The sequence below is a fragment of the Tursiops truncatus genome, chromosome 3 (assembly GCF_011762595.2).
Source record: "Tursiops truncatus isolate mTurTru1 chromosome 3, mTurTru1.mat.Y, whole genome shotgun sequence".
Taxonomy (NCBI): Eukaryota; Metazoa; Chordata; class Mammalia; order Artiodactyla; family Delphinidae; genus Tursiops; species Tursiops truncatus.
This window is the reverse complement of record NC_047036.1, coordinates 157,094,009-157,108,679: the sequence shown is the minus strand read 5'-3', so window position 1 is coordinate 157,108,679 and position 14,671 is coordinate 157,094,009. Positions and strand designations below refer to the sequence as shown.

The following is a 14,671-nucleotide window of genomic DNA, read 5'->3' as shown; positions in this document are numbered from 1 at the left end:
AGGCATCCCCGCCATGCTTGAGAACACCTGGGGCTTCCTCTCCCCAACCGGTCCACCCCACAGTCACCTGAGGCTTGCTCGTAAGATTCCTTATTTCTGGCTGTGGGGAAAGAGAACACAAGAGAGGAGGTGGGTGGTGTGTCCCCACCTTCTCCCTCCCGCTCCCGCTCTGGGCCCTTCCCAAAGTCAGGCCCAGTGGTGTCCCCTGACTGTGGGATCTGCAGGGTCCTCGGGGTGGTGTGCAGCTGTGGGGTGGGGACGTTTGGGCTTTTCCACAGGTGGGGGACAGGGGGCAGGACCTCAGCAGTAGTTGCTGCTCCCCAGGAGGGAACAGTTCTAGCTGCAGGGATGGGAGCACAGCATTCTTCCCCATAAGGCTGGACCAGCCAGAGGGCCTCCCACTCCTTTGTTTCTTCCCCACCTACCTTGAATGCACTTGGTCAAGGTCACACCACCAACAACCACCAGCAAGACCAGGATGAGGGAGATAACCACAGCAGTAAGTCCAGGATGAGAGGACTCTAAGAAAAGACAGAGAAAAGGGGCCCCCCCACCCCCAGTCCATGGGACTGTCTCCAGGTGCCCTGGGCCCTCCCCAGCCCCTCCTCACCCGCTCCGGGCCAAGCCCCAGCTCCTCACCCCAGGACACAGTGAGCGTGTGGTTCAGGCTGGAGTGCTGCACGCGGCAGGTGTACTGGGCCTTCTTCCCCGCCGGCACCCACACAGCCGCCCACGTCTGATAGGTGCCGTCCCCACTGGGGCGTGTCTCCGCACACTCGGAGTCCAGTTCCTTCTCCCCCAGCCACCAGCTCAGCAAGATGTTGTGTGGATAGAAGCCCAGGGCCCAGCACCTCAGGATGGTGCCGCCATCCTTGGCCGAGTGCTCTGTTATCCGCACTGTGGGTGGCTCTGCAGGGAGAGGGGGAGCGAGGAAGGCTGCTGAGTGCCTGCGCTCTGCCCATCCCTCATGCTTAATCCCGGGCTCCTCCCGCATCCTCCAGGGTGGAGGACAAGGAAATAGGGACAGGGTCTCTCTCCGGGGAAGGCACCCAATTACTGCTGCAAGCAGGGACAACCCACTGCCCACCATTCCAGAAGGGCACTGTCCCGGGAACTTCCATGAGGGGGATATGACCTCCTGCCCCCAACCTCCAAGGAGGGTCCTGGGTGGGGCTGTTGGGCCCTAGACTGACCCTCCCCCTTCTCCCTACAGAGACTCTAGGGTTTTCTCAGAGGCTTGACATACTTCCCCCTGTGACTTCCTGCATACAAGAGGTGCCTAATAAGACTTTGTTAAGTGAGGGCAAGAAGGATGATACTTCTCTGACCCTATAATGAGAATGGTTATGACTGTGGGCTCCGGAGCTGGACATCCTGGCCATGAAGCCCAGTCTGACTCTGGTCCACAGCCCTCTGCCAGCGCTCAAGGCCTTCCTTCATCATTCCTTCCGCTCAGAGTTCGAGTTCCAAATGACGTAATTCAGGGGTGATAGTTCATTTTCTGTATCCACTTCCCTGGTCCACGGGATGCCCAAGCATTTGGTCAAACATCTTTCTGGGTGTGTGATGGTGTTTCTGGGTGGTATTAACATTTGAATCAGTGGACTCAGTAAAGCAGATTGCCTTCTGCAGTGTGCGTGAGCCCATTCACTGAGCTGAAGATCTGAACGGGACAAGGAGGCTGAGTAATAGGGAGCTCCTCTAGCCTTACTACTGAGCTGGAACACGGGTCTCTCCTGCCTTGAGACTCAAAAAATGAAACACTGGGCTTCCCTGGTGGCGCAGTGGTTGAGAGTCCGCCTGCCGATGCCGGGGACGTGGGTTCGTGCCCCGGTCCGGGAAGATCCCACATGCCGCAGAGCGGCTGGGCCCGTGAGCCATGGCCGCTGAGCCTGCGCGTCTGGAGCCTGAGCTCCGCAACGGGAGAGGTCACAGCAGTGAGAGGCCCGCGTACCGCAAAAAAAAAAAAAAAAAAAAAAAAAAGAAACACTGACTCTTCTTGGGTCTCGAACTTTCCAGCATTCGGACTGGAACTACACATTGGTTCTCCCGGTTCTCAGGCCTTTGGTCTCAGACTGGAACTACAACATCAGCTCTTCCTGGGACTCCAGCTTCCTGACCGCAGATCTTGGAACTTCTCTACCTCCATAGTCATGTGACCCAACTCCTTAGAACACATCTCTTTTTTCCTCTCTCTATGCATCCTGTGGGTTCTGTTTCTGTGGAGAATCCTGACTAATCTACCAGGTGAAGGACAGAAGACAACACCTGGTGCTGAATGAGAGTTCCACACTACTTATTTAACGCACACCAATATGTTTGCTTTGGGGAGGCAGCAGGTATTATTGCCACCCTCATGATACTGATGAGGAAACTGAGGCACAGAGAGGGCAGGTAACTTGCCCAAGGGCACACAGCCAGCAAATCCTGGAGCTGAGCTGTGTATCTAGAGGCTAGGCTCCAGTGCCTGAGCCCTGAACCACCACGCTCTGCTCTCATAATCACATCTTCTGCTCCTGATGTTACCTGTCCTGGCCTCCCTTTGAGGAATATCCTCCCCATTACCTCAACTGATTCACATCCCACTGCTCAATCACCAGACATCACGGTGTGCTGGGTGCTCTGATCAGCCCCACCCCCAGCAGCTTCCCTGACCACCACAGCCACGAGGCTTTCACCCTCGGCACCCCAAAGCACCCACCTTCCCTAGTGTCCATCCCAGCCCTTGTGTCTCCAGCCCTGCTGACTGGGTTCAGGAGAAGTTTGCGATGCACCTGGAGTCTGGGGAGCATGTTTAGCATGAGGGGTATGAGGGAGGAGAGGGGCAGAGGGCTTCAGTTTCCCTGGCAGTCCCCAGTGGTCCAGGAAGTGGTGAGGGATGCAGACCCTGGGGCCTGGGGTCTGTTTCCCAAGGAGCAGAGCCAAAGGATGTTAAACCCCAAAAGGATTTTATGAGCACTTAGTTTAACCCACTCGCTCTGTAGATGAACAAAATGAGGCCCAGAAAAAGGGGGTTTATTCTCCAAGACCACACTGGGACAGGGGAGGCTCCACAACTCCCCACTCCACCTCACTTGAAGGCCTGTGGTCTGGGCTTTCTTCCTCCTCTGCAGGAAAAAGCTGTTGGCTAGCTGGCCATCTTTCTGGGTCCTAGTGGGCTTGTCTGAGCCAGGGGGACACTGCCTGCTTCCTCACCCCCCTCCCCCCGCAAAGGCTTCTCTGTCAAATGGGATGGCTCTCGACAATGGGAGCATGGGGCCATTCTGCATTGCCACAGGGTGGGCCTTACCTCTCCGGCTGAATCTCTGGCCTCCCAGCTCCAGGTATCTGTGCAGAGAGGCAAGGCAGGGGCCTTCCAGGTAGGCCTTGTCGTACTCTGCGTAGCAGCGCTCTGTCTCCCACCAGTGCTTGGTCCGCATGGCCACGGGCTCAGCTGACACCCAGCTCAGGGTTTCCAGGTCCAGCGACAGGTGGTCCTGCCCATCGTAGCCAAACTGCCAGAAGCCCCTGTAGCGGCCGTCTTCCTGGATCTCACAGCCGAACATGCGCTGAGTGCTGTGCATCCCTGTGTGTGCAGGTAAGAAGACTTTGGTTAGTGGTGGCCGGGGGTGTCAAGTCCCTGAGAGGCACAGAGAAGCCCACCACCCAGAGGGGACTCCAAAGGGTGGAGGGACAGGGTGTCAAGCATTTAAAAAACAAAAACAAAAACTGGGGCTTCCCTGTGGCGCAGTGGTTAAAAATCCGTCTGCCAATGCAGGGGACACGGGCTCTAGCCCTGGTCTGGGAAGATCCCACATGCCATGGAGCAACTAAGCCCGTGCACCACAACTATTGAGCCTGCACTCCAGAGCCCGTGAGCCACAACTACTGAAACGTGTGCGCCTAGAGCCCGTGCTCTGCAACAAGAGAAGCCACCGCAGTGAGAAGCCCGCGCACTGCAGCGAAGAGTAGCCCCCGCTCGCCACAACTAAAGAAAGCCCGCGTGCAGCAACGAAGACCCAATGCAGCCAAAAATAAATAAATAAAATAAATAAGTTTATTTAAAAAAATCTCCCAAGTAATTTTGATAAGCAGCCTGGGCTGAGAAACCTGCTGGGCCTCTCATGTGGGATGAACACTCAAGTTCATATTTAGACACATCCTTATTTCATATCCCACACTACTTATGGGTGTATAATGTCCTCAGTGCTAAGACTACGTCATGCCATGCTTATCCCGGGGGCCCTGGGCTGGTGCACAGCCCTTCCCAGGCTCAGTCCTTTATATCTACTCTTTCTATTTTTTTTGCGATACGCAGCCGTCTCACTGCTATGGCCTCTTCCGTTGCAGAGCACAGGCTCCGGACGCGCAGGCTCAGTGGCCATGGCTCACGGGCCCAGCCGCTCTGCGGCATGTGGGATCTTCCCAGACTGGGGCACGAACCCGTGTCCCCTGCATCGGCAGGCGGACTCTCAACCACTGCGCCACCAGGGAAGCCCTATATCTACTCTTTCTGAGGCCTCTGGGGACCCGAGGCTTTTAGTTTGGTCATTTGGGTGTGTCTGGCCACAGAGCAGGAGGGTATTGTGTGAACGAGCTGTGCTCCATAAGCACTTTATGGAGAATTAGCAGCAGCCTTGGTGGTAGCTGTAAGCTCGCTGCTGCTGAGATGGGGAAGCTGAGATGGCATCTTAAGGACCTGGGTGGGAAGGCGTGATTTGAGGGTGGTGCGTGAGGCAGGTAAAAGCCTCTCCCAGTCTGCTGAGGTCCAGAACCCTGGGTAGCCAAGGGGAGAGGGGGAGCTATCATGGGCCCTCTGCTCCTGTGGAGGCCTGCTGCACTGGCCTGTGGGCTGGCTGCTGAAGCCCTGATTCTGAGGCCCTGAGGCCCCTGCTTGGCTGTGGGGGAAGGAGACTGAGAAGAGCCAAGTATCAGAAGCTTGTCCCACACCCTATGACGGGCATGGCTGCCTCGAGGGTCAGTGTGCAGAGCGTGAAGCATGGGGAGTCCGCCCAACGCACCGCTGCTGTGGTTGTGGTAGCCCATCACCGTCCACATCTCCACCTGCTGCACCTCCGCCCATTTCTCCTGCTTCCTGGTCTCCGTCTCCCAGTACTGGGCATCCATCGGCGTCATCCACGGGGCCTGGGGCTCAGCCTTGCCCACACGACTGTCAAACCGGATGAAGGGCTGGTCGTCCACGTAGCCTACAGCCAGAAACTTAGGGAGGCTTGGGCCTGGCTCTGATAGGGTCAGGTAGTAGTAGTGGAGCGAGTGTGTCCCTGTGGAAACACAGGCTGGTCTCAGGCTCACATGGACTGCCTGGGTCTGCACTGGGTGGGGGTCGGGGGAGGGTGGTCAGTGTGCTGGGTAGGGTTGGCAGTGGAAACGTATCCAGAGAATTCGTTATCAGCAAGAACTGGGAATTTCAGTGGAAAAAATAAGGGCATCCAAAGAGTTTAAATATAGACAGAATCAGTCAAACACTGAGAACAAAGTTCATGCATTAAGGCTTATGGATTTCCTTCCCAGAAAGTTTCTCAGCTCTTCACTCAGGGCCTACTTACTCATACTTTATACTCATCTCTAATAAGTATGATTTTCTGGTTTCCCATTTCAAATTAAAAAGATTTCTTTTTAAGAGTTGGTTGTTTGGAAGCTTAATTTATGTGGAATTATTCATTGCCCAGACATACCTGGGAAAGGTTGGCCATCATTCTTACCTTGAATCACTGCCGCCAAGCTGGTGGCATCTTGACTCCATTCCCCACTCCCTCCTGCTCCCACAGCAGACGTTACTAGTCAATCTCTTTTCTCTTTGAGTCCAAATGCTGCCCCTCTACTATGTCTCCAAAAGCGCCAACTCATCAATTAAACTTGGTGCTGGAGATGAAATCTACTTAGCAGCCAGTCCTGACTCAAGCTATTAAAACAAATGCTGTATCTTAAGAAACTCAGGCCACATTTCTCAGAGATATCCTTGAAACAAATGCTGTATCTTAAGAAACTCAGGCCACATTTCTCAGAGATATCCCTGGCTTACTCTCTTACCTAATTTTTAAAAAACTTCTTGCTCAGAAGTTTTTATCCCTCAACACTCCTGTCTCTGTTATTTTTCTCCATAGCACTACACTTCCTAGAGAATATGCACTTTGTTTGTCTTGTTAATGGTCTGTCTCTCCTCTGCCACGTCAGCTCCCTAAGGGCAGCGATTCCTGTATGGATTGTTCTGTTTCCCCAGCACCTAGATTAGCTTCTGGCACACAGTAGGTGCTCAATGGTTGAACATTCAAGTGAGAAAGGAGAAGTCAAACACATCTCCCCACTCACAGCTCTTTTTTTTTACTGCCTTCTTGCTATTTCAGGCCACACCGAACTCCGCCCAGGCCCTCTGCACCTGCTGTTTCTTCTGCCCTGGGCACTCCCCTCTCTGTTTTCTCTCAGCCAGTTTCCTCATTCCTCAGGTTGCAGTAAGGTGTCCCCTCCTCCAGGAAGTCCTCCTGATTTCAGCCTGATGTCCCTCAGAGGGGTCTCAATAGTGTCCTGTGCTCCCTGTGAAACTGTGGACTCCATGAGGGTGGGCAATACATCTGACTCTGTCATCGCTGTTTCCCCAGGGCCTAGCAGCACAGCTGGCACACAGTGAGCACTTACTTCTGGCCTTTGTTGAACTGGACAAAAAATAAGAACATGAATCGCAGTGACAATAATCACAGCTGCCATTTTGGGAATGACCACTGTGTGCACTGGTTTAACGGCTCCTCACTCACTACCTCAGTTGATCTTTACAATAAACCTAAGAGGTCAGTGTGGTTGGCCCCATTTTACAGATAAAGGAACCGAGGTCCAGGGGAGGCCACGTATAGCACTCAAAGGCATGCACTAGAAAGAGGGCAGCCCAGATTCTCTCCCCAGGGTTCGCTGCCTTTTTCTAAGCTGAGGAAAGAGGTGTTCTCTTCTCACGGCTGGAGAAACCTCCTTCTGGGAGGCAAGAGGGGTCCATGTTAAGAGTGTTTGAGTGAAGGGTTAACATCGGGTCTGGGCTGGTGTGGGCCTCCTGGGAAATGCCTGGAGTCTCTCTCACGGTGCTGTTTGCTTGCACACCATTGAGTTAAGATCAGTGTGGTGTGCTCCTGTGCTGGCAGCTGTGAACAGGCACAAAGGCGTTGGGGAGAACAGAGGCTACGGTTTCTCTGTGTCAAGGTGACCCACCCACTCCTTGGCTCTGATCTGCAGCAGCTCTACCTGCCCTGGAAGTGAGGGAGGGCAAAGATCCTGTGTCTTTGGGTAGCTGCTGGCCTCCTGGGTGGTGAGGAAGCCATGCCAGCTGGGCTTCCTGTCCTGCCTCTGTCTCCACAGCTCAGGAAGCATAGTGTGGTAGGCTGAATAATGGCCCCCCAAGATATCCCTGGAACCTTTGAATGTTACCTTATATGGTACCAGGAGTTTTGCAGATGAAATTAAGGATCTTGAGATGGAGAGATTATCCTGGATTGTCTAGGCGGGCCCTAATGTGTCCTTAGAAGAGGGAGGCGGAGGGAGAGTCCATGACGTCAGAGGAGAAGGTGATGTGAAGATGGAGAAGAGAAAGATGCAGGAAGGCACCACGTGCCAAGAAATGCAGCTCTAGAAGCTGGAAGAGGCAAGGAAACAGATTCTCCGTTACAGCCTCTTTAGGGAGCCGGCCCTGCCAACACCTTGATTTCAGCCCAGTGAAACCCATTTTGGACTTCTGACCTCCAGAACTGAAATAGAAGAAATGTGTAGCTTGTAGCCCCCAAGCTGTGGTCATCTGTTACAGCAGCTACAGGAAACAGATAGTATTCGACTGAAGCCCATTAGGTCCTGAGAGTTTGGTGGCCAGTGAGTCCCGGGGCCGGGGGAGGGTAGTGGAGGGGGGAGGGAGAGAGAGAGGGAGGAGAATGCACCATCTGGGAGCAAGGACATCCTCTGAAAGCTGTGCCAAAGACTGAGGGACACAGAAGTAGAGGCCCAGGAACCCTGGTGCTCCCATCACCTAAGCAAAGAGGCCGTGAAGGGACGGATGTGCTCTTCCCCAGGTGCAGAAAATGCAGGAAAGAGCAAGCGATCCTGAGGTCAGGCCTGGTGGGAAAGGGAGCAACACACACCTGGTCGTTCTGTTAGGGCAGGTGCACGACCTTGCTTACTATGTAATGTTACTATTTATTAATGTTAGCTGCTTTAGTGGCCAGTTATTTTTGGTTAAAATGAAGGGAAGTCGATCAATATACATATATATATATATATATATTTTAAAATTTACGAAACACTTTTAAAGCACTTAGGGGCTGGCCCTGTCCTGAGCACTTTATAAGATGTTGGCCAGGTCATCCTCATAACAACTTTATCAGGAGGGTACTATTGTACCTATCTAGGACAAATGGGGAAACTGAGCCACAGGGAGGCAAAGCCACCTGCAAAGCTCACACCAGTAGTGAAAGGCAGGAACAGACTGCGCACCCAGATTCTGAACCCACTTCTGGGTGACGCTGAGTGGCTGGGGACACATGAGAAGGCCCCTCCCCATGGCATCTCTCCACTCTCTGCCCTCCGAAGACACCATCCTGGCTGCAATTTAAGATGGCTCAGCTCTGCTCATCCTGGCAGCCTAGATCATATGGCCCAGCAGGGCCCACCCTGCCGCCCCACTCAGCAAGTACTTTCTGAGCACCTACCGTTTGGCTATCTCCGAGGCCCTGGTGATGCTGGGGTAACCCAAAGAGCCCCAAGTGCGGGCTGTCAGCAAGCTTACATGACTGTAGGATAAGCAAGATAAAGGAGTAAAATGTATGGTAGGCTGGATAGTGATAAGTGCTGAGGGAAAAAAATAAAGCAGAGATATACAAAATATCAGGGGAGGAGTTGAAAATTTTAGATAGAATGGGCAGGGAAGCCCTTCCCAGAAAGGAAACTATTAAAGAACTCAAGGAACCAGAATGTAAAGATCTGGGAGACAGAATTCCAGGTCTGCAGAGGGGAATGTCAGTGCAAAGGTCCTGAGGCAGGAGCATGCTTGGGGTGTTCTGAGGCTGCTGCAAGAATGCAGGGGAAAAATAAAATGGTGTGATTCAGTGTAGTAGGTGTAGGGGTGAAAGAAGGGGCTGAATTCTGAATCCTTCCCAGGCTTGTCCAGATGGTGTCTGGAATGGCCTGGATATAGCCCTCTGGCCTAGCCCTCCCTGCCACGAGGGCTCTGGTTCCTGGCATCTGCTCTGCCCTGGACTGCTTCACCATGGCCTACGTCCTGGCATCTGGTACGCATCCTGAGAGTCAAGGACCTGCTTTTAGGGCAAGTTCATGATTGTGACCCCCTCAGCTGACTTCCAGGTACCGCCTCCCATGTATCCAGGGAGGCGCCTGCCATCCCTTCCTCTCTGAAAATCCCACTGCTCTCTGCTCTGCCTGCCAGATGGTCTTGAGAGCCCAGCCGGCTCTCTGCAGGGGCTCACATCCTGCCATTCCCATCTTTTCCCCAGGAGGACCGTCTCAGCTGGGACTAGACTCCCACTTGCTAACTGGGCCCAGGAGGGATCATCATGCCTTGGGCTGCAGAGTGTGGCAAAAGAAGCCGAAGGAGGCCATCTCCTGGCTTTGGAGGTGATACCACCTGCCAGGCTGGGGGGTCAGTGCCACGCACTGTGGGACCATGGCAGGAGGAAGTGGGGGACACACAGCAGGCGTCCAGGGGGATCTGCTCCTGCTGTGACATGGCCTAAGGAAGTGGCTACATGCCCATCATTGCTTCAGGGCCTGTTTGTATCATCAGCTTCCCACCCCCGACCCCCTCCACTGCCACTTCCTGGTCACTGGGCCATGTGGCCAGCCCCCAACAAGGAGCAGTCCTGCACCCGCTTTGGCCCAGCCTTTTACCTTCTCTGACTGTGGTGGAGGAGGGAGGAGGCCAGCCCCTTTCCCACTCTGCCCAGGAGACTTTTGTGCATCTGCCTCACTTCCCCCACAATCCACGTAGCACTGCCAGTTCCTAGCTGCGTGGCCTTGAGGAAGTTATTTCACAGCTCCAAGCCTTGGTGTCCTCATCTGTAAGTGGGTGCAATTAACTGACCTGCTCCAGAGTGCTAGAGCATTCGGTGAGATAATGAAAATAAGGAAGAAGTACAGGCATGGAGACCTCATCTTCTTAGTCTTAGAGCTTTCCTATTCCGAAGGGAGAGGTGGCCGTGGGAAGGAGAGAGCTGGAGTCGGGGGTGGGGAAAGATGACTGAGTGAGGGGCCAGCTCACTGGAGGTCAGGTCTCATCCCCTGGGACACCCTCCAAAGGCTCTGGCCTCTGTGTCCTCTACCCTGGCAGAGTTCCCCCACCCTAAGACAGTATACCAGATTCCAAGACTGTGCACACGGCCTCCTGCAGACTGGGGGCTCCTGGCCTCCACCATCCTACCCCTTGTTCAGCAGATAGGCACGATCTTACCTGTAGGCCATGGCTTCTTTTCTAACTTCAGGTTTGCCAGTTCTGCCATCACCACCTCTGCCCTGGCCGCCGGGCTGTCGGCCACCAAGGGCAGCCCCCAGGGACTCTCTGCAAGGGAGAAACGGAAAAGGGAAGTATGAATCTCAAGGTATAAACATCCTACGCATCCTTGTGTCTGCTGGGAGAGATAGTATGGAATGACGATGAGAGGCACGTTGAAAGGGAAGAGGGATGTGGGGCCTTTGCCACAGGAGTGGCTGGAAGCTCCCCCCAGCACCCAGGCACAAAGCCAGCAGGGCTGAGGTCTGGGCCTCGGTGCCAGGCGTGGTTCCTGAGCTCTACAAGTATTGATTCGTGGTGTTTTCCCTGCATTCCTGTGAGGCAGGTCTTGATTGTTCCCACTTAGAGAGGAGGGAAACCAGGACTGGGCTTTGCTAGAGGTTCTCCATCCGGCTGCCCAACGCTGCTTTGACTATCCTGCCATTGATATGGATTTAGTAGATTTGGGGGTAAGGGAGGGCTGCACACTGGCGGGCGTTGAAAACTCCCAGGTGATTCTCATGTGCTGCCCAGGTCCTCCTGGCTCTGCCCTGCCCACCTGCTCAGCTGTGCCAGCCCTGACCTCTCTCCGCTTGCAATATTACTCATTTGACAAACATCTATTGAGCACCTACTACAAGCCAGGCACTGAGCCAGGTGGGGGTGTGTGTGGGGACAGAGAGACAGACATAGCCCCCAGGGAGCTCAGGTCTGGCAGGGAAGGGGACAATCGAGCAATTACACAAGCAGATCCACTAAGGCCAGTGGGGGCTGACAAGTGTCGGGGAGCAGAAGTACCAGGTGCCGGGGGCATCCTGGGGCAGGAGGGTGCCGAGGCCAGGGGTCTTGTAGGCTGAAACCTGGAGGAGACCTCACCAGTGTGAGTTACCTGGCAGTAGGGTGCGTGAGGAGGGAAGGAAATGTTGGGCTCGTGTGAGTCTAGTGTAGTTTCAGAACTTGCTGCATCAGCCTCGCCCGGGGAAATGCAAATTCTTGGGCCCCAGCCCTACTGAGTCAGAAGCTCTGGGGGTGGGTCCTAGCTTTCTGTAGTTCAGCAAGCCCTCTGGGTGATTCTAAGGTTTGAGAACTGCTCTAGGCAAAAGCACTAGCACATGGGAATGCCTGGAATGAAAAAGAGTGTGGTGTGTTCAGGAAAACCAAGGTCAAGGGACGACTACAAATGCAAGAGATGAGTCTGGGGAGGAAAAAAAAGGGCTAGATTGCCTCTTCGTGCCTCAGTTTCTCCTTGAGGCCAAATTGGGTCAGGTCCTATGGGCTGGAGTTCAAGGGCAAGGTCTGGGCCACAGAAAGGGTGTGGCTGTGGACAGCAGGGAGGGGACCCTGAATCCCTGGCTTGGATGAACCTGAGATGGAGTGCAGGAAGGGGGAGGCAGAGTAACAAGGGCACGCAGAGTCACATGAGGAGGAGGGTGGAAAAGGGAAGAGGGAGACCAGAAGCAGTCTCAGTGGTCATGGCCCTTGAAGTTCTATAGGACTGGCCTCTGCAGTCCCTCCCCTAGCCTGCCCTTGATGCTGCTCCTGTCTCGGTGCCCCCTGGTTGCCCAGGCCAGATACCCAAGAGTACGGCCCTTACCCTGCTCTCACCCCCACTCCCCAGGCCCTAATTCCAGCTTTGCTGTAGTAACCAGCTTTGTAATCATTTATCTCTACTTAATCTGTCTCTCACAGCTTTGATCCCAAGGGCCACGGATTAGTTCTGCCATCTCCTCTCACCGGGCCAGGACTCCCTGCCTCAGCTTCTGCCTGAGGCAGCATGGGCTCCAGAGCCAGCCTGGAACCCAAATTCTAACGAGCCGTGAGACTCTGGGAGACCCTGGGTAGCCAGTTAACCTCTCTGAGCCTCAGGGTCCCTATCTTTACCATGGGGATAATAATTGAATCCTTGTCATAGGATTCAATTCTAAGCTGCTATGAGGCTTAGAACTCCCTGCTGCATGACTCATGACATCTGCCGCTTGAAATCCACTTCTTCATTCCCCACCTCCTGCAGGGAAAGCCTGGCACCCAGGAGTGTTTGAGGGGCCTTGCTGGAGATGCCTAGCTACCTCCCTGCCATGTGCCATCTCTTTCCTACAGTTTGGTACGCACCAGGGTCACCCTCCATTCCTTCCCTCCTCCTTGGCTTGGGGACCTGTCCCCCTGGGCCAGCCTTGACCATTCCCCTCACAAGGCTACAGGGTCTATGCACACACACCCATGACCATCCCTGCCACGCAGAACTGGAATCGCCTATGCGCCCCTGTATCACCCCTGGGGGGAGCTGTAAGAAGGATCCTCAGGGGCTGTGTGAACCTGAGAACCAGGGCTGGTTACAGTCTTGGCCCAGAGACACAGTGTAACCAGTCCTGGTTTTCAGGTTCACAGCCCCACTCCCCTGGGGTCCCTGTTTCAGGGACACTGGCCAAACTCGTCCCCATCCCTGGCTCCATTCTCTCCCCTGATCTCCTGCCCAGACATCCAGGGTGATTCTCCTTCAAGTGTTTCCCATGGGGAGCTGAGGACTGAATCCTCCTGGAGATGCATCCTATTGCGTTCAGGAGCCTCAACTTGGAGGGAAAAAGTAACCTCTTTATTTTCACTAACCTCTAGCTGAAGTTTGGCCTTTCTCCCATGCTGAATGGAGGTAACAGAGCTCAGCAGGATTTGCAGAACCTGTGCTTTGGTCTCTGATAGAAGCCACAGATGTTTTCGAATCACGTGACCGTTGTTGCAGACACCTGGAAATATGCTTTACCCTCACTACTTCCAAATTCTGGGAATTGTTGCTATCTAATGCATTCTTTAATGTACTAACTTAGAAGCACATATATTACATATCACAAACTTATATTTCTATTTAAATTTTTTAGTAGCTTTATAAAAACATAACTGGGTTCCTTTGGAATCCTATGTATGTCATTTTTTGTGTTAAAAACATTCTGAGACAGGGTCCAAGCACAAAAAATCTAAGAACTCCGACTCTGGATCCCAGTGCTGCCACCTAGCGCCCACTCTGGGCCCTATTTTAAATCTGTAAATTGTAAATTTTGTGTGTTCTAAGAGCCGAAATGGCTTCTTGGACGTGAAGCCCTTGGAACAGAGCCTGGAATAAAGGACATCAGCTATTATTACTGCCATGATGGTGGACACTTCCCGCCTGTGCTAATAAACTTTCGGGCATGTGTGCGGTCAGGGTGGGCGGTGCTCGGTGGTAGCGGTCGGGAATCCCGGGGGAGGTCCGGCCCAGCAGTTTTGCGCGCAGAACGGAAATGGCTAAAGGATGGAAATTCCCCGCTAGGTCAGAAAAACCCTTGTTGCTCCGCATCACCCGCCACCTCAACAAGGGGTTGCCCGGGCAACCCGAGGGAACCTCGCCAAGGAGCCAGGGAGACCTATAGCGATGGGCAGGTGCCTCGCCGAGCTAGCAGGCGGAGGCTGTGCAGGCGACGCTCAGGTTCCTGCCTCCACGGAGCTTCCCCAGGGCCTTCCTGGAGGACCCAGCCCTGGGAAGTGAGCGCGAGCGGCGTCCTCCAGAGAGGCCAAGGGACCCCCAGGAAGCTGTGGCGTCGGCTGGGTCCCCGGGGTCCCCACCCTCCTGACCGCTCAGTCCGATCAGGGGTCTGAAATGGGAGGCGGCAAAACAGGGGCCCTGCCTAGCCCGGGGCTCAGCGACCCCTGCGATCTTGGATCAGCTCTCCGATTCACCATCCGGCCCCCTCCCCAAAACCCAGAATAGCTTCCGCGTTCTTGGTGGATCTCTCCCTAGCACCGCCACAGGCGCGAGGCTGGGGGACGATTGGGGGTCCGCCCCGGCTCCCACACCTCTCCGCCCGGTTACCTGCTGCGCCCTCCCGCACCAGTCCCGACAGCAGCAGCAGCAGCAGCAGCAGCGGTGGTGGCAGCGGCGACTGCCGGTCCCGCGCACTCCCGGGACTCTGCGGCCGCCTGATCGGCAGCCTCACGCGCTGCCCCAGGGTGCCGGTCCCGGTGGAATCCGTCTTCAGCTGTGGGGCAGGGGCCTCGTGCCAACGCCGGCCGCCGTCCGACAGTAGGACGCGTCCCTCGCCGGGGTCCGGGCGGGAGAGCGCTCAGTGCCCCCAGGGCCGCGGCAGCTGCGACCCCGCCCTGGCTCAGGTTCAGGCTCCGGCCGGGCTCTGGTTGCGGCTCCACCGCACGCACCCTGGGGCCCCCCCTCAGGTCCTT

The 14,671-nt window shown here is 54.8% G+C and overlaps 1 protein-coding gene and 1 long non-coding RNA gene across 4 annotated transcripts in view; one reads left to right on the top strand and one right to left on the bottom strand.

Annotated features, from left to right (window-relative positions):
• Nucleotides 1-4,000, top strand: part of LOC117311683 (uncharacterized) — a 26,504-nt gene extending 22,504 nt beyond the window's left edge. The window contains exons 3-4 of the long non-coding RNA XR_012331022.1: nucleotides 3,406-3,577; nucleotides 3,758-4,000. This is a non-coding gene — a long non-coding RNA (uncharacterized lncRNA). The remainder of the gene's footprint in view (nucleotides 1-3,405; nucleotides 3,578-3,757) is intronic.
• Nucleotides 1-14,671, bottom strand: part of LOC109552729 (H-2 class I histocompatibility antigen, Q10 alpha chain-like) — a 17,233-nt gene extending 2,562 nt beyond the window's left edge. For 2 of the 3 annotated variants that reach the window (XR_012331020.1, XM_033853764.2), the window contains exons 1-7: nucleotides 14,307-14,670; nucleotides 10,430-10,537; nucleotides 5,001-5,261; nucleotides 3,290-3,565; nucleotides 640-909; nucleotides 426-521; nucleotides 68-100 (exon numbers count right to left, since the gene is read on the bottom strand). Coding sequence is in view for 1 of the 3 variants with exons in the window: in XM_033853764.2 (XP_033709655.1) it covers nucleotides 68-100; nucleotides 426-521; nucleotides 640-909; nucleotides 3,290-3,565; nucleotides 5,001-5,261; nucleotides 10,430-10,478 (985 nt within the window). In the remaining 2 variants the exon portion in view is untranslated. Of the gene's footprint in view, nucleotides 1-67; nucleotides 101-425; nucleotides 522-639; nucleotides 910-3,289; nucleotides 3,566-5,000; nucleotides 5,262-10,429; nucleotides 10,538-14,306 lie in introns of all 3 variants that reach the window. The other variant, XR_012331021.1, reaches the window with a different exon arrangement.